The following is a 19,154-nucleotide window of genomic DNA, read 5'->3' on the forward strand; positions in this document are numbered from 1 at the left end:
GGAGCAGCAGGAGGAGGACGAGAAGGAAGGCGCTTCTCTGGGGCGCGGGCAGCAGCCGCCTCCCGCGCCGCTGGGCCTAGGCCCGGGCCTGGAGCCGCGGGGCGGAGCGCGGTGCGGGCGGGAAGGGCTGCCTCTGCGTGGGGAAGGGCGCGGGGTGGGCTGCCCGCGGAGATTCTCTTGTCTGACATAGGCAGCTGAAAACGAACGTGAGTGCAGTGAGCCGCTAAGCGGCCGCTGGAACGCAGCTTTGTGCCGCTGCGGAGAGCGGTAAAGCTGCAGCCATGAGCGTGAGGCGCGCCGGGGTTATCGGGTCTGCAGCTATGCTGCGACTTGTCCGGCTTCGGGAGGGGGAACCGCTGCCCAGAGACACGAAGGTTGTAGTAGTGTGGAACTGAGCAGAAACATGCATCTTTGGGGCAAAAAATAACCAGGCCTTGGCATGCGTTTCTGCACACAGCAAGTACCAGAGGTACCTCCTCCCAGAAACCCAGACAAACCTAGAGATCCGTCACCCCATTTCACCCTCATCCCTGCTTGCTACCGGTGTTCTGAGCTCTGTACATACATGCTTGTTTATTTTCTTGTTTCTGACACAGCGAGCCCCAGGAGTGGTGCCCGAGAGGCGGCAGGCATGGCTGTGTGCTCTCACCTGCTGACCAAGGCAGGGCTGAGTGCTGAGGTTTGGGACCAGGGAACAGATTCAGAGCTGCTTCCTCTCCCGAAGCCCTGCATCAGGCACAGCTCATAGAGCATTTCTCTGCAATCTGCAGCGTTTTTGTTTTCAGCTCCTCCCTCCCCTTAGTCAGCATCTTTTCATGGAGGTAATCAGCTCCAGGCTGGCACTTGTCAATAAATCATCAAACACTTGGTGCAGGAGTCCTCTGTGACGTGCGGATGTTGTGTGTGAATGATTAATACTGGCCTGTATTCAGCAACGCACCTCTTCCCATGTTCCTTTGACTGTTTGGTGGAAAAGTGATTTGTCAGGTCTTCTTGCCACATCTGAAGGGCAAATTCTCTTTGGAATTCCAATACTACATATAAAAAGAAAAATTCTGTAGCTGTTCTCAGAAAAGCGCTCATTCTGCTTCCTCTTCAAACACTGTAGGTTGAGTTTATTTGTTTGTTTTGCCCAAGTAGCTGTGTATTTGTTTGGCTCTTGATGTTGAGTGGTGCTTCTGAGAAGGCTTTCAAGGCAGAGAAGTGCTGCATGCTTGTGCCAGCAGCACAGACCCTGCAGGATAGTCCTGCTTTGGGGGCTGGCCACAGTGCCCTGTCTGCACTCTTTCCTGCTGTCCTGGCTGGGTCTGCTCCATTCCTCCCCACGTGCTCATAGCCTCGGGCTGGATGCTGAGTGTGCAGTCAGGAGACCAGCCACGCTGTCCTCCATCAGGTTGCTTGAACGGATGCGACCAGGAGACCGGTTTTGTGGGCTTTGTTTGCCTTTCAGTGTAAATAATGGCCTTCCCTGTCTCACAGCAGGGGGCTGTCGGGTACAAAAGAGAAGTGTTCTTTGAAGGTCAGAGTGGCATAATGCTTAAACCATCCTTGAGATGCAAAGAGCTGGTAATGCTCTTTCTGCCACCTTTCTCATATGTGTGAAAAACTATGTGTCCTACTACAAGGATCAGAAAGGACTTTTGCTGGAGATTGGTTAATTAGACCTATGTACATACTTAAAGTTCAATACCTGCAAAAATTTGCAGACCCACTTACCATCTTCATGGCAGTGTTACCATGTATAATGCAGCTGGAGTTTTGTAGCCCTTTGTAAGCGTTTCCAGTGAGAAGAACATCTTTATTGCCTTATTATAATATGAGGCATCTCTATTTTCATGTGGAACGCACAAGAATAAAGTGACCCACCTGAGGGCATGCAGTAAGTCTGATAAGAAAAGTAAGGTTACAGTGCAGAAGGTTTGGCTTTTTTTCCTCATTGCCAATAGGTCACAATGCCAGTTAATTCGTCTTTTTCTCACTGTGCTGCCCCCACCTTCTTCCCCAGCTCCAAAGCAGAAAGAGATGGTGTGTCTCTCGAATTTCTGGCTGCTGGGAATTGTATGCAGAACACAGCAGAGCTGAGCTCAGAAATTCCAAAGGCAGGGAAAAAATAATGCCAGGAGTTTGGGGAAAAAACAGTAAAGATTCAAAATCCTTAGATTTTGTCATCAGTGCTAGAATTAGATGCGGTTCTGATAGATATGCTATCTGAAGATGTTTCTGATTAGCGCTGTGGGTTACCATGCAATCTGTCTTTTCTGTTATAATCACAGGAGCACAACCACTTGTTATAGTAATTTAGAGGAACGGTTTGGTAAATGTGAGATAATATACTGTTTTGCTCAGTATATCTCTGAATTCTTGAACTTTTTGGGGGGTAGAAGTTTAGTCTGCTTCAAATAGTATTTTTCTATTCTAGACCTCTGCAGACTGTTCCTTCCACAAGTCAAACTGCCATTGACTGCAGAGGAAGCACTGTCCAAATGTGTCTTTAAAATGTTACTCCTTAACCTTAATGTTATGTTTCACATATTTAGAAATATGTGTTTGTGACGTGTCTTTTCCATTAATTTCTTGCATCTTTCTGTGCAGCTTCTCTGATTCTAATTCCACTATGAAGCAGCTGTCAGCAGAAACTGTTCGTCTCCTTTCAAGTTCTCAAGTGATTACATCAGTTGTCAGTGTGGTGAAGGAGCTGACAGAAAACTCCTTGGATGCCGGTGCCACAGCTATTGACATTAAACTGGTAATGCCCCTCTCCTTCTTGCACACTTGTGTATAAAATAAGGGGCTGAGAAAGTTGTGCCTCTGCCAGTGTATTTTTCAGGCTATCAATGATTGATTTGGGTGTGAGAGAGCTTCGTATTATTTATAAGTATATATTTTAACCTCAAACAAAAACTGTCCAAAATCAGTTCCCTGGTAAGTCAGGAGACAGGCATACAGGAGTTGACCTGCTGGTGAGATGGTTCTCAGAAGCTGTTGTAGTGGCAAGGTATAGCATGAAGTCTTGGACAGGTTTCTGTCCTTGCTAACTTGATTAACCAGAGTCCGATAGGTGATGTTATTTGGTGTCTTTGCCTGGTGTATCAGCCAGCTTTTACACAAGACAGGGAAACACATGAGCTTGTACTGTTGCTTTAGATAATGTGATATTGCTTCCATTACAATGTAAACCCAGTCATTTGATTAAAAATTGAACTGTGGCCAGGGCATTACGTGATATCTTATTTGTTAATTTGAACCTCCGCTCTGTTGCTATTAGAAAGACAAACACGCTGGAGCTTGCTTTGTTAGCAGCAGGGTCAGCTTACCCCAGTAGCATGACTGTGCAGTAGGCATATGGAGTCATGGTTTTATTCATGATGAGATGCCCTGGGTTTGGGTATGCCCTGGGTTTGGGTTAAAGTATGCTAAAACCTGCTGATGCAGCAGTATAATTGCTTGTTTAGGAGTAAGGAGACTCCACAGGCATCAGTCTTATCAATTTCCCTAACTGAGCTCTGACAACAGGAATTTATGAGAATAATCTTTAAAGTCTGATCTACACCTGCATGTTCTAATTTAATAAGTAGATGAGCAACAGCCTTTGTTATTGTTTAGAGCAGGATTCCAGAAGTAGGGATCTCAGCTACAGGTTTTTTAATGTTACATGAAATGGCCATTGTAAATGGCAGACATTTGTTTCTGCTTCTCTTTTCCAGTGCATAAAGTGAAATCTTTAATTCTTACATCCCTCTCAGAGGCAGTTTAGCTCAGCATGAGAAGTTTCACTAAACAGCTGATCCATCTAGTTACCTGAAAGGTAAAGAATTAAAACCATATGCTTGACATTACTAGGCCTTTCTGCCTCTCATCATCTTGCTAATGCTAAAGATCAGTGAGAGAAGTGGATTGTTTGTGCCAGTTTAACGAGCTAAATTGATCTGCAGAGGGTTGTGGTGAAGCACTGGAAAAGGCTACCATCCCTGAAGACATTCAGGGTCAGGCTGGACTAGGCTCTGAGCAATCTGATCTAGTGTAAATGTCCTTGTTCATTCCAGGGGAGTTTGACTAGATGACCTTTAAAGGTCCCTTCCAACTCAAATGATTCTATGATTGTATGACTCTAGGACTTACAGCAGGTAGTAGAGATGGGTCCATGATGCTGGGATTAAAAGAGAAGGGAGCTGAACCGCATGGCTTGGCAGCAGTGATCTGTTAGAGCAGCTTAAAGATCTCATAGCATCATGTGGTATTCAGGACATTTAGCATGAGAGAGTAGTTGTTGCAGAATACAAGTTTTAACACTATAATATTTTAAGTAAATGTGCCTGACTAAAAGTGAATAATATTAGTATTGAAATGGAAATTCATTCAGTAATGGTTTGATTCAAGTTGAAGAAGATAAATCTTCTCACTCTTTTTTTTCCAGAGCAGGTAAATGACATGGTTGTAAAAATTAAAATGGAACTCAGTGGTTCGTAGTAAAATGCAGACACCCTGCATTTTTGCATATCGCAGCGGTGTGGGAGATTTTCTATGTCTTGACATGATTTTTTGCCCAGTTCCAGGTATATCATAGTTTCCATGTTGCTTCCCAACAGGAGGTCAACTCAAATATTAGCAAAAACATTGTTTTTCAACCTGAACATAATCTGAACATAGTACCATTGATTAATATGGAAAGTAAACCATGTCCACATTTGTACTGCGTATCACGTTTCATATCACGGATTGTGTGTGAATACATGTATTATCTTTAGTTTGTTTTGAATTGCATTAGTTTTTCTTTGAGAAGTAACCTGTGAGTATGCTACATTTTCTTTAACTGCCTCCAGGTTGTGTCCAGGTGGAGCAACACAGTGAGTTCTGTTTAATCAGTCATCTCTTGGGATCGCCCATCATGTGCTCTGCACAGCATCAGTGGGCTGTGGAAACATGGAAACGGTTCATTCAAGACATTTTTTTGAAGCAAACCAGTTGTATGATTGCCTAAGTACACCACACACTGCAGCACGCTTTTCTGTATGTTAGATCATCATCTTTTCAGAGGGTCACGAATGGCTTCTGTGAAAGAAGTTTAGTGATCCTGCAGTTCTAATTACTTTCTCCTCCTGCTTGTGATTTTTTTGGGATGTCATTTATATGTGCAGATTGTAGTGTAGCTGGAAGGTTGCATTTGTTTGCTGTGTGTGAGTTTCAGATGTTACAGAATCTGAATTTCATCTTCCGTTTATCTGTCCTAATTACCTGGGTTGTTGGAGTTGTATCTGCTTATGCAGATGTTTATTGAAATAACAAGTAATCACATATACTGAAATACTGAAAGAGAGAAGCAGTACTTGCAGTTGCTTTGTTTGTGCCTTAATACATTACCCCACTTTAGCTATCCATTGCTGTTTTTTTTTTTGTTTTTTTTTTTAATATTTAGGAGAATTACGGGTTTGACAAAATAGAAGTAAGAGACAATGGCAATGGAATCAAGGTTGCTGATGTTCCTGTTATGGCAATTAAACACTACACCTCAAAAATAAGCTCTTCTGAGGATCTTGAAAGGTTGACAACATATGGTTTCCGTGGGGAAGCCCTGGGATCAATTTGTTGTATATCAGAGGTGAGTGGCTGGACTTCTGTGTTGCGATGTGTGTGCACCTGTGAAAGTTTTAATAAAATTTCAGTGCAAAGTCTTTAAATTGTTCGGGCAGCCACTGGGAACTTGTTTCTGGAACAGTCTGGTTTGTGTGTGCTGCCTTTCCCCACCCTAAGTCATATAAAGGTTAGGAAGCAATACAGATTTCTTGTTAGTGTCAGTCTTGTGTTCTGTCATACTGGTTATACCAGTGCTGTGTTTGTTTTCCTCAGTAAGAATCGATCAGAGATGGTTTGCTTCGTGTTTCCTTGTCCTTTTCTATTGTATTAGGGTATAGGTACATGATTCCTTGGAATGCTGGTTTGTCCCCCTTAGTGTTACCATGCCTAAGAGCATGGCTGAGTTTGCTACTTGAATTGAGCTAACTCAAAATAAGAATCAGCAAATGGTGGCCAGGAGAAATCACTTCAGAACGCTGGTGGCCCACATAGCTGCAGTTCTAGTAAGGATTTCTGCCTTGATCTTATCTAGGTGATCAACAGTCATGGGATCTTGCTGCACTCCATGTTGTTCCTTGACATGCATATGACTGCAGTTGCACAAACGGTAGTCTTTATGAGTAAACAGGAACCTGCTCCCTAGCCTACCTAGGTCTGATCCATCTATTTGTGTTAACAGGACTGACATTGGCAGTGTACTGATATTTAAGATTTAACTTGTTGATTAAAAGTAAGTTGGTTCAAAACCATCTTAGAAATGTTCAGATTGTGGAGCGCGCAGCATCTACGTGTTCCACAGTCCTCTGCCTTTCTGTCTTTGTGCTGAGACGAGGTCAAGTTTGGACTTCTTTTTCAGTCTCCCAAGGATTAGATGCTGCAGGAAGATACTGAGATCAGTGTCTGATGGGAACCGTCAGCTTTCGAGGTCAGGAGAGGTGTCAGAGGGTGAGAGTGCCAGACTCCTTGCTACCTTGGGCTACGTTCACGTTGCGCTAAGCGGGAGTGGGTTGTGTGTTTGGATGGAGGTTTCCAAAGAGGCTTTCAGAAGTGGTGGTGTGCTGGCAGATGATGACAGATCTCAGTGGTTGGCTCCTTCTGATGAGTTGTCAGGGCAGGATGCTGTCTGTACTGAGCATTTAATCAGCCTGTCCTGCATTTCATAAGATACAGGAGTTGGTCTGACTGGTCTATTAAGTACCATAGTAGGTATTACGTTAATTTGGGGTTCAGTAATTACGTTACTTAAATGCTCCTGGTGTTAATTGCATTCTGCCTACCCAAACTGCCCCCTGAAGTTTCAGTTAAGAGGTACATTACTACTGGCCCATTACTAGGCCTGTAATATTGTTGTTTCCAATTAATCAATTACTGTTTTTCTCTCTAGAGGCATGGTTGAATTCAGAATGATTCATATGAGGAAACTAAAATAAACCAAAACATCCTGAAGCACTGTAGGAGTAATAACCTTTATGTCTCCTGGGTGCTTAAAGCATAGTGGCCCTTCGTTCAAAATATTGGTAGCTGAACTCACAGAGTTTATGCAAGTTTATTGAACTATTGGTGTGTAACTGGTCTTGCTAAAGATATTCTGTGTCTTACCTTAGCAGTTTACAAAACATACGGCTTTGTGACTGCCAGATATGGCTGGGTGTGGAAGATTAATACGCTGTTTGATAGTAATTATGTTTGCGTAATCTCACCTGAATTTAAGAAGTTGTTACACTACGTCTTCTCTTGAAGGATGAAAATGCAAAATTATCAGTTGATTTAGTTGTTTGTTTGTGTTTAGAGTAGAAGACAAAGAAGTATGTGTTGTAGATATTAGGAACAGTTTATACTGTGTAGCATTGTGATTGAAATGTGTAGCTTTTAACTAAATGGGTGGGAAAATGAGTGATAATGCAGAATGTTTTCTGTGACTAAGAAACACCTGTAGGAGAATTTTATAAACTAATTACATGTAATTGTGGTGACTAAAATAATACGACGTTAAGAGTGATAGCAGAGCTTATCTAAGCTAATTCTGATCTTTGTGATTCCTTGATTAACATGATTTTGTTATTATTATTCACAGGTTTTGATCACAACAAAGACAGCTGATGATGATATCAGCACTCAGTATGTTTTGGATAGTAGTGGACATATAACTTCCCAAAAGCCTTCCCATCTTGGTCAAGGTAGGATATTGTGTTCTGGCATTGTGTTGTGACAAGGATTTTATTTCTCTGAGGCTCTGTTTGATGTCAGAATATCTGTTCTGTATTTAGAGGCTGAGTATGAAATCTTGGCAGCTGTAAACATCTCTTGCCTTATGTCTGTCAGCCAAGAATGCGTTGTTATTATAAGAAATAACATCTCAGAAGTTGCCGTAGATAGTAATTATAAACTAGTTCTGCCTTCTCTGACTCTCTTCTTCAGGCCAACAGAGTGGAAATAAAAGCTGTAAAAATTCTGTGCCCCAGGTCCAGGCACAGACTATACATGAAAATTTGTTCAGAGTCAAGATAATGTTTCTGTGCGTAGCAGAACCTTTGCTTAAAGGAAGAAGAGTTGACATACTTCTATTTGATGGAGTACCTGGAAGTAGCGTGGCTATTGGACCAACCCAGTAAAGTGGTGTCCCCAGAAATTTGTGTGTGTGAAAGATAAAGGTTGCCCTCGCCTCACAAGTGGCCTTCGCGTTCAGACTTGTTGGGGGTTTGGGTAGCATAGGTCTTTCTTTGTAGTCTGTTCAGCTATTTGTTGCCAGTAAGGCCACACTGTATCCTCGCTTTCACACTCCAACAGGTTTGTGTTCCCAGAGGAGACCATTGCTCCTTTCTTGTGATTAAGGTGGGCTTCTGAGGAAGCTATTGCTGCTTTTCTCTAGGGATACACCTGTTCTCACCCTTAGCACATTCCAGCTGAGCCTCAGAAGCAGTCCTTGTCAGTATTCTGTCCCATGACAGGCACAGTGCCTTGTACGTCCAGAGGGGAGCCTGCCTGCCAGACCTGGCTCTTACTTAGTCTGCAGGCTGGCAGCAGGGAGCCCCTGAATCAGAAGAAGCTGCCTAGGACTAGTTAATGGACAACTCTTAAAGAAGGAGCTGAATCTGAAAGCTCTACAATATAGACAGTTAATTTTAACCAGAGAATCTTTTTAAGATTCAGGCTGTAGTATTTTCTACAGCCAGAAAGTCTCTTATGGAGCCTGTGAATTGCATGGCTTTGTGTTTTGTCAAAATTGCTTAATGATTACTATTGAAAAATGAATTCTATGGCATCTCTTTAATACTTTCCAATATCTTTATAGAGAATGAATTTTCATGATTATATTGATAGATTAATTCCCCTCTTCTCACCACATACTATGCCTTGAGCAGAGGTACCTGGCCTTTCAGGTATACCCTAATGGAAATGCTAGCAAAAGGCCTTAATGGAGCTCAATATTCCATCACCTCCAAATGTGTCTAATCGGTTTCTAAGTTTGTTAACTTTCATTAATAAAATGGTTAACGTAATGTGCACTGAAAGAGCCTCTGGCTTTATTTAATGGCTGATTCTGAGTACTCTCAGTGTGTAAAAATGAATGCTTAATTCTGTGATCATAACTCTAGACAAAGGAGGGAAATCAAAGCTTATGTTGGTACTTATTTTTGTGAGATGACTGCTAACTGGTATTTCTTCTCCTTAAGATAATTTAATCTAGTAATCTAATTTAGTATTGCTAGGTTTTATTTTCATGCAGTGGTATACAGACAGGGCTCTTCAAGGATTAACGAAGTTTTCTTGATATCCAGACAGTGATACGCTTTCAGTATATTGTCTGCTTGTTTTTTTGTCACCTGTTGTAGGTACAACAGTAACAGTCCTGAAGTTATTTAAGAATCTTCCTGTGAGAAAGCAGTTTTACTCAACAAATAGAAAATGTAAGGAAGAACTGAAAAAAGTCCAGGACCTCCTGATAGCATATGGCATCATAAAGCCAGAACTGAGAGTAACCTTTGTACATAATAAGGTAATAATCTTTATTTCTCTGTCAGCTGTGTTAAGGGTCTTTTTCTGTTGAATTTGTGCAGTTAATGTAATGCATAAAATATTTGATCCATAGGAATCATCTTTCATTATAGATTAGTTTTGGACTTCCACTTCTTTCTTCATTCTGTTTATGTTACAGGTTTTGATCTTAAAAATTTCTAAAACTCAGGCTCAGATCTGCCTTTTGGTCTGCTCCAGCTCCATCTATCTTGGATAGATGCATGGAGTATAAACGTTGTCTCCTGTGCTAGTAGTTTAAGCTAATTGAGCCAGTTGTTTGTTATTTAGACTTGGGGGATTGAATTTGGAGGCTTCCTGGGGACTGCTTTGACTTCACAGGCTACTGAACAGTCGTTTGAGCATACAGCTACAGAAGTGACACGTTGGGCGGTTCTCCTTTACCTGATGTCAACTGCACATAGCTCATTTTGTTGGCTGCTCTCCTGCTTTTGACACGCCGGAGGAAGGTTAGGCTAATGAATTTCCAAACTGCTACAAAGTAGAGAGTGACATCTCCTGGCCAGACCCCTCAGCAATTCTTATCCTGTTCTAGACTACTGTTGTTTGTCGACATTCTTATTTTCCCTATTTATTGATCAGTTTTGAGCATTTGCTCTTTACTACCAAACATTCACAGCTGAATTCCCTCTCAGGGGACATGATGAATGCCACCGTGCTTTCTTAAAAAGACAATAGATTATCCATCTGTTTCTGGAGTTGTCTAACATGCTCTGATGATATATATGTATATACTTCTACATATATGTTCTACATATCTAGGTGTAGATATCGTGAAGAAAATAGAAAACAAAACAGAAAGCCAGCCTTGTGGTTACTGAATTTGTATTCCAGAGCTGAGTAACCACTTTCAGTCTTATTTCACTGAGACTACAGAAAGCTTGAAACCATAGAACACAGGGGTTTGCACTTCTTAGGCTGCATTAAGCTCTCCGACATATCTAGCAGTGCTTCACAGTATTGGTCTTAAATATTGGTTAATAAAACTAATTTCATATTTAATTGGTGGTGTGGTTTTTCCCTCTTTGATGGGCGTGGTAAAATTTTTCTGCGGTTAAGCTGGGGATTTTATTTTCCATGGTTAGTTGCTGCAGGGACTTAGTACAGTACATCAACTGTATCTTCCGTGAACCTCTTTTTTTCCCTCTGTGACTGTAGTTAATCTTCTACTGCGTGTCTGAAGTTTGACATACTGTGTTGGGGAAACATCTTTTTTGTTGTAAAACGTGATTGCTCAGTTGACCTTCTTGAGCTAGACATCTATTGCATGGTTGATACAGAATTTGTGCCATCCCAGCTGTTTGGAAATTCCTCTTGATACCTCTGTGTTGGCAGTGAGGTGCAGGAGTGTACCTTCTGGGTAAGGAAGCAAGCATTTTTAGGAGCAGCGGAAGGAGAAGGAAGGGACCTGCGGTGAGATCACTACTGTCAAGATACATTTTTTTATGGTGTTTTGATTTCATCCCCTTTGATTACATGTCTGGTTGGCGTCTTTTTTTTTTTTTTTTTCCTGTCTTTAATACAATGACGATAATGGCAAGTCGACTGTGTCTCTTTCACAGTACTTACAGCAAACATGATGTGGAGAGAGTAGCCATTGCACATTTTTAATATGGAATGTGCTGAGGTAACAAAATAGTGGATTTCTGCTAACTAATAGCTTTGTAAATTCACTTCAGGACTTAAGAGTTTGGTTCTTTCACTGATCAGTGGAGGTTGCGGTATCCTCATTTTGTAACTTCACTGTTATGCTATTGTTGGTATCTAAAGCACAGTTAAAGCTGAAAGAAGCGCACAGAGATGTCAGTGTCTCTGTTCTACCAATCTATCCATTTGCTGCTGATGAAGAAAAAGTGCAACCAATGTCCTCCAAACTGTCTTGGTTAAGTTAAAGGAGATGGTTGTGAAATGCATTATAGGGATGTTTTGACATCAGATTATCTCTGTACATGTACAAACATTTTGCTAAGATCCTGAAAGTTTAAAGTGTTTTTAACAGTGAGGTTGTACTTTGAAGTCTAGGAAAACAGCAAGCTGAAGATGAGAAAAATTGAGGAGGGAAAAACAGTGATAAAGATGTACACTATGAGAGCCAATGGTTGTTGTGATCATGTAAACAAAAACCAAGAAAATACTGTGAACGGGTATTATCTGTTGACATGTGTGATGCTTCTGTAGACCAGTAATCTTATGAATAGAGGTTATTGCGTGGTTTTCCGGTATAAAGAGGAAGAGACTAGAGGATTGTTTCAGCTGTCACTGCATACTTTGTTGAGGGAGGGTAGTAAGAGCTGAAAACCAAACTTATGTAGCAGCTAACTGAAGCTCTTTTCTGGTGGTAGTCTCAGCAGCCCAGTGTAGGAAGTGACACCTCCATATTGCAAACCAATCTCTTTCCAGTTGCGGGGATTGCATGAAGTCTGCCCATCCTCTTTGCTTCAGAGGTAAATTCTTCAATGCCAAGTTTGGGTAGGCATGTTTGGTAGAATAAATCAGTACAGATACTAGCAGGCAGCGTATGTTCATTGTAATGATGGCGATTTTGCACAGCTGCCCTTATGTGCATGTAACTTATTTACAAAAAATTAAAGAAACTGCTCAGATATGTTTAAACACAAGAGGTCGCTCAGTAGCTGTTGCTGAGCTGGGAAAATCGAAGGCCCAAGACATCACATAGGAAGTGTGGTAGTTTGCGCACGTGTAACTGCTTTAAAATAGTCTGAAAAATTATAAAAACTAAACAAAAACAGGGGAAAAACCTCTTTGAATGCAGATTTCCATATTTCTACTGCCATTGTCATTTCTTTCAAAATAAAAATGACCTATTGCACCATACCTTTTCAGAAATTCAAAATGCTGTAATTTCAGTACATAACTTTCAACAGGTCAACATGCATTTGTTTTGCCATTATATCATAGCATGTGACTTTTAATTCATTTTCCTTCAGATGATAAGTGCTTTTGTCATGAAAACTATTAAGTCCAATTGGAAGATGTTTTTCCCATAACAATCCTATAGGGTACGTGTGCTAGGATAATGCACTACTGAATTGGGTTGTCTGATTTATTATTTTTTTTGTAGTGGCTGTTGTATTTCTGTTTGATGTGCACTAGGAGAATGAATCACCTTTCTCAAATAGCTTTGTTTGTCATGGAGCTCACGGACTACACATTAGTTTTAAAAAATGTTTATGTCCAATTATTCAGACGAGTTCCTAGAATCTCAGATTCTTGAGGCTGAGCCAATACTTTCTGCTGCATTAGAAGATGATACACGTCAGGAGTAAGATCAGGTTCCAAGACTTAAAAGAGCAAAGAGGTAGCAGAGATTAGGTACTGCAGAAGGAGGCGAGGAAAGATGGGTTGAAGAAGTAGAACGGGTAGTACAGTACAGTGCATTTCAAAAAGCTCTTGAAAATAGGTCTCAAAGGCAGTAAGCCAGTACCTTTTAAATAATCCTTCTTAAAGTCCTGTATTTTGCCAGGAATGGAAGAAAGCATAGCTCTCACCATACTGAGGAAGAATATATTGTGTAACGAGGAAGAAACTTTCATTAATGTGTCTGAAGTTAGGCGTCTGAAAATGGTTGTGTAACTGATCCTAGATTAAATCTATTTTGGGAAGTTAGGCTTATTCTTGAGCTGTTGAATGTATATACATTTTAGTATCCCCAGTTCACTGATTGCATGCTGTATTTCCACTGTGTTATTTTTGTGTGTGTGTTTTTTTTAAAAATAGTGTTGCCTTATGCTTCTGAGTGAAATTTCCGTTTTTTTTTCATGTGGTTGTGTCACATTACGTATCTGTGTTAGTACAGGTGAAAATGTTGCCATTAAATGTCTGATTTGTTTTCTGTTAAGAGCGATGCTCTCACTGCCTTTGAGTTGTTTTCTAGTAAGTAAGAAAAACAGATATCCTTTTGTCAGTCCTCTTAGGGTTTATTTATTGGTGTACTCCGTCAGTGAATTTCTGGAAATAGTCAATTGCTGTTTCTGCTCAGAATGTTTTGTTTGCATTAGCAATAAATAATGAATCACTTTGCAGATCAACCCTTGAAGTACTATTGCTATTTTGACAACTTGGATTAGCTGGTGCTCCTTCTTTTTATGAAGGTTTATCCTGCCAAGACATTCTTTGAATACTGATAATGTCGATCCTCTTGCCAGTATGGTTATGTTAGAAAGGTATTTTTCTTCTTTCATCACCATGTTCCTTGAAAGCATATTGAATAATGAGACAGCCAAATGGAAATAATTTACATGAGTATTCAGCAAGTTTATTTAAAGTTAACATTATCTGAAAGCGTGCTAAGAACATTCCAAAGTCGGCTACTGCTGAAGCCGCGTCAAACCCCTCAGCCCGAAATGCCACGTTCTAGCCCCCGATGAGCTCGGTCTGCGTTGTACGAGCGGCACTGCAGGGCTCTGCCTGGAACAACTCTTCGCCTGCTGCTTCCCACTTCAAGTCTGTGGCCCATGACCCAGTCTCAAGCCAGTGATGTTTAAGGGATACCGCGGCATGCTGAAAGGTTGAATGCTACAACTCTGCTCTTGTTACCTGTGTTCCACAAACACCAAGAGGAGAGAAGACACCCGGTAGTTCGACCTGTTGTAACAATTTCGGACGTAAAAGGGCTGAACGAATTATGGCAACGGTTGATTAGGTGGTGCCTAGCAGCAGGTCACATCATACACATCTGCTGCCATACACAAAACACAGGTGGACCCTAAGGCTCAATATATTTTCCAGTTCCTATTGAGAAAAATCTACAAAAGGAAGTGTTTTTTTTTGTTTTTTTTTTTCAAGTGCTTTTCAAGCATACTGTTTTGAAGCCTTGGTCTAGGACTGTTTACTGTTTGTGTCCTGGGAGAAAAGAACCTTGGGGTGCAGATGGTCTGTTCTATAGCTGTCTCTGTACATGTGGCTGGCATTCTTTCTTAGCCAAAGCCCTTTTCTGCTAGTGGTTGATGCTGACCTAAGCAATGCCACCGGGTGCAAAGTATGTACTGTGTGAGGAAATCCTGCTGCTTCATTATCTGAATTCGTTTTATGTAAGATTTTGGAGAAGTCTTGACCTCCTACAGTCTATATACATTAGTCCAACAACAGTTTGTTTTCTGTCTCTGAGCTTTCCGTAGTAACTGTGGGGTTTTTTTCCTTCAGAGATGGAATAACCAGAATTGTGCATTAGGGTAAGTTTTCCGTTTTTTTTTTTTTTTATAATGGGATCATACTTCACCTTTATTCATTCTGCTTCCAAACTCGTTAGCTGCATGTTGAAGAGAAATCTATGTTGAGTATTAACAGCAGCACATAAGCTATTTCTTGATTTGGAAAGGATACTCCATTTAATATAATGATGATGATTGACTCCCTTCCTCATCTGTGCTTTAAAATATAAAGGGGAATGAGTAAAAATCGGCAGTGCTCTGCAAGCAGTGTGCGTTTATGTTGATCTGGAAATCAGTCTTTTTTCCGGTTCACTGTTGAGTGGCTTTGCTGAGAAAGCCCAGCAGAGAGTTAATTCTGATGTTTTTTGTGATGTGGCCACCTGTCCACTAGGAAATGCGCTGAGACCCTCAACTCAGCTTACATCAGCCAGAGAACAGCTGCCAGATGGTAACTACTTTTGGTCACTACCAACCTGGTTGAATTTGAACTGGTGACCTAGAGGTGAAATGCTTTATATCCTATTACTAATTCCCTGAGGTTTCCAGTTTCTCATCCATCACTTTTTTCAAATGACAGCCCAGTAAATGTCTGAAATCTCAAAACAATTACTGCTTCATATAGGCAGCCTGGGCTGCAGTATCTGAGATGTGCCTCTGGCTCTTGTAAAGCTTGCACATTTCCCATGCAGGCTTCAGAAAGGTTAGTGCAAAAAGGGCATTTCCAAAGCCGTGTGGGAGCTTCTCTTCCTTAGCAGTGAGCTTTGTTAGGGTTAAGTATGCTCTCTGTTACTTCTTTTAACTACTGTGTTTCAGAAGGCTTTTAAACTCCCATTTTTATATGGAAATTGCTGTGATGATATTGCATCCTCTGAAGGGCAGTTTAGATTTTTATTAATTTTCTTGTTCCTGTTACGGAAATGTGATTTCTTTAACCACCGCAGTTGACCATGTGTGGTAAAAGCAGCCAAAAATAATTGAACATTTGCTTCTGTGTTTGTAATTCGTGAAAGCTTTAGAAGATCTATGTTACCAGAAGGCCTGTGGCTCCCTGTAATACCTTTCAGTTCCTCTCATAACTTACCTTCCAGTCCCCAGACCAAGCACATCTCTGCTGCACGATGCTCAGGAATGCCTTTCCATTGGGAGGGTGCTCTCATACCACAAGTGGGAAATTTGAGCAGGAAATACTTAAGAATTTGTAGAATGAACGGTGCAATGGAAAATAACTACCTTTCATCAAACTCCATTGATAGCTGTGATGTCTGATGCCTGTGGGATAGGTTCACTGAGTGCATCTGATGAGGAAGGACAACAGTGCCTCAAGTTTCTCTAATCTGTGCTTCCAGCAGTGACTGAACTACTGTCATGTATAAAGTGGATGAGGTAACTGATTCCTCAGAGGCAAATAGAAAATATTTGGGGAAGATAGTTGTGATTTGGTAGAGTTGTGTTCTTTAACTGAGAAACTGCCATAATTTCTGTTTTCAAAGGAAGATTATGCAAGAGAATCATAAAGTCATAGAATCACCAAGATAGGAAAAGACCTCTAAGATCATACAGTCCAACCGTTCACCTATCACCAATATTTCCCACTAAACCACGTCACTCAGTACAACATTTGAAGGTTTCTTGAACACCAGCGCTCTCTCATTAGGGTAGCTTACCATGGTTTTTAAGCCAAGACAGCAGCTATGGCTTGGAGCAGATCAAACAACACTGATGCTTCAAGGCTGGGATTTTAAACTACGTGGCTAAGTCTTTATCTCGATATATTTTTGATCTTAGGTGATAGGTTTTCTTCCACTGCAGGAATGTGCCTCCCCTTGCAGCCAGGTGTCTGTGCAGCATGAGCAAAAGCCCACTTTCATGGTGATGGGTTTTTTGTTTCCCTTTGACTGAATTCACACTTTTGATATTGCTGCCTGGCTTGGTTCCTGTTTGTATGCCCTCTTAACAAGTAGCAGACATGGTTTTGGTTATGAGGGAGCCTAATAAGCCGTTAGGTTTTAATTCAGGAAAGCTAAGAAAGACATTGCCCTGAAGAGATAACTGTCTGAAGTAAGATCTCAGGTGCTGGAGGAATGGGATTTTTTGCATGTAAAACAAAGTTAGGCTGTGAAGTGCAGCTCTTGTTAACAGAGCAAGCAGATGTTAGCAGACTGCAGTTCAGGTACAGAGCTTGCTCTACTAGACCTTTACACTCTCGAACTTTTTTACAGGATAAAAAACACAATGATTATCACAAAATAAATGAAGAAAAAGATTGGATTTGGATACTGAAAGTCCATATCACCTTAATTCAAGAATCTTAATTGTGCTAAGGAAGGCTGGTTAAATCCTGCTGTTATGCAGTAGTAAGGTAAACAAGAGGAATTCATCTCAGCGTAGTAGTTGCTCTGTGTTACCATAACCAGCAACAGCGTCCAGTCCTCAGCTGTAACTGGGATTTTTCTTTTTGTGATTGCGTATTGCTGTGGCTGCTGGTAGGAGTTCTAGAACGTGAAAGATGGGTTGGGATGAGGAGTGGCTGCACTTTTTCCATTGTCCTTCCTTGGGGTCTTTCAGGAGACATGGTGAATAGCTATTATTCTCCACGGTGACAAGTATTAGATACCCTGACAGGAAGAGGTTGCCTACTCTTTTTCCAGTCATTACGCATTTTTCAAGGAATCCTTCTAGGCTACATGTAGTATAAAATAGAGATTCCTTTTCTAGGCATGCATGTGTTGTCATACTGCGCAAAAAGATGGCTATCCACGTGTTCTAGGGCTGGATGGGGCCAAGGAAATACACACATACATGTGTTTATCTTCTGTATACGTGCAATAGATTTTCATATATGTTGGGACTTTTGAAATAAGGCCTAGATCATGTAATCTCCTTCAGTGAAGCCAAGAGGAAGGTGAGATATATTTGGCTGGCTCTAACAAACCCTAAGATGGTCCGTATGTAATAATATATCTTTGAGTAGGCTGTTTTTGCAGTGTCATCATACTGACCAGAGTCGGATTCTGCCTTGGCTCGTCCTGGACACCAGGTTTATATGACCTAGAAAAAAAATACAAGGGGGGTGTGTGAGTGTGTATTTTTAGCTGAACTAAAGGGTATAATCAAGGTTAAAAAATGAGGCTATAGCAGGAACCTCATGGAAATGGGCACTTTTTAAAATAAATAAAACGGAGTCATCATTGTTTCTTAATGGATTACTTTTTAAAGCTCGTTAATACATGTGGAGAGTCTAGAAAATAATTTCCTTCAAATTAACCAGCTGTTCTTACATTGTGGCTTCATAATATGCAATCAGGGCTAAAAAAGAGCACACAATCCATTCTATGTCTGTTTTGTAGAAAAAAATATAAATAAATAAACTCTGAACTTATTAACCATATCTACTTTTAGCACGTTTGCATTTAATAAGTTCTCATGTTCCATGGCTTTTCTAAAAGCACTTCACCACAGTGATCTTTTTACAGTCCCATGTACCAGTGTTCAGCAGGCCAGGCAGGGTAATAGCAGCCTTGCATTAATCAGCAGCTAGGATTTATATCTGTACCTGCGGCATCACACTAGGATAACCTAAAATAAACAGCAGGGTGTTTATACTAGTCACGTAACAAGTGTCTTTCTCTGTTTGTCGCAAGTGTTTAATTTAAAATGTATCCAGTAAAGAAAAAATCGTTTGGCACTCTGTGTTTCCATTTTAAGTAATCAACTTTAAAATAGCAGCAGTACAGGATATGTTTTATAAGATGAGCTCTGAGGAAGAGGACAGATTCTTTCATCACTCCCAAATGTCTCTGAGGAGATGTGCAGCAGGTGTGGAGCTGGGAGGCCGAGCGCCGTGGGGCTCCATCCTCCACTGCTGCCTGCAGAGCACCGAGCTTTGGGCACACTGCCCTCTGCACCCCTTCTCCTTCACCCCTTTGTGCGTGCCCTGTCCTCCCCGATGTAGGTTGTCTTCTGCGTCTGGGGGCTTCCGGATGGCTGTGGGTTGGCAGGGCAGCGTGCACAGTGTCAGCAGTGTGCAGAAAGTGAGTTAGATTCAGGCAGGAGTGAATTTGGAAATAAACTTTTAAAGACTGGGGAAAAGTTTTGGGGTTACCAGTCTCGAAGCTTTAAAAATCCCACCTGTCCCTTAAGAAGAGGATATTGTCTTACAGGAGCGCTGTGTTCTTCAGTGCAATTCACCCTTCAAGGCCAGTGAATATCCTACAGGACAGGTGGAATTTTAAGGCTCTGTACTGCATTTCTTGAGATTGGTGCGTGCATATTCTTTGCTTGCTCACCACGCTTTCACGTAACACCCTGTGCCAAAGTACTGTGAACTCATCTTGAATTTATTGGGCACCTAGCGCCTATTTAAACATCTATTTTTAA

General features: G+C 41.2%; 1 protein-coding gene across 7 annotated transcripts in view; it reads left to right on the top strand.

Annotated features, from left to right (window-relative positions):
- Positions 1-19,154, top strand: part of PMS1 (PMS1 homolog 1, mismatch repair system component) — a 45,142-nt gene that overhangs the window by 290 nt on the left and 25,698 nt on the right. For 3 of the 7 annotated variants that reach the window (XR_002439888.1, XM_021400388.1, XM_021400386.1), the window contains exons 2-5: positions 2,593-2,746; positions 5,414-5,596; positions 7,646-7,748; positions 9,405-9,568. Coding sequence is in view for 6 of the 7 variants with exons in the window: in XM_021400388.1 (XP_021256063.1) it covers positions 2,615-2,746; positions 5,414-5,596; positions 7,646-7,748; positions 9,405-9,568 (582 nt within the window). In the remaining variant the exon portion in view is untranslated. Of the gene's footprint in view, positions 1-643; positions 822-2,592; positions 2,747-3,704; positions 3,806-5,413; positions 5,597-6,427; positions 6,517-7,645; positions 7,749-9,404; positions 9,569-9,927; positions 10,609-19,154 lie in introns of those variants that run through there. The other 4 variants (XM_021400392.1, XM_021400387.1, XM_021400390.1 and 1 more) reach the window with 4 other exon arrangements.

The sequence above is a fragment of the Numida meleagris genome, chromosome 5 (genome assembly GCF_002078875.1).
Source record: "Numida meleagris isolate 19003 breed g44 Domestic line chromosome 5, NumMel1.0, whole genome shotgun sequence".
In the NCBI taxonomy this organism is placed as follows: domain Eukaryota; kingdom Metazoa; phylum Chordata; class Aves; order Galliformes; family Numididae; genus Numida; species Numida meleagris.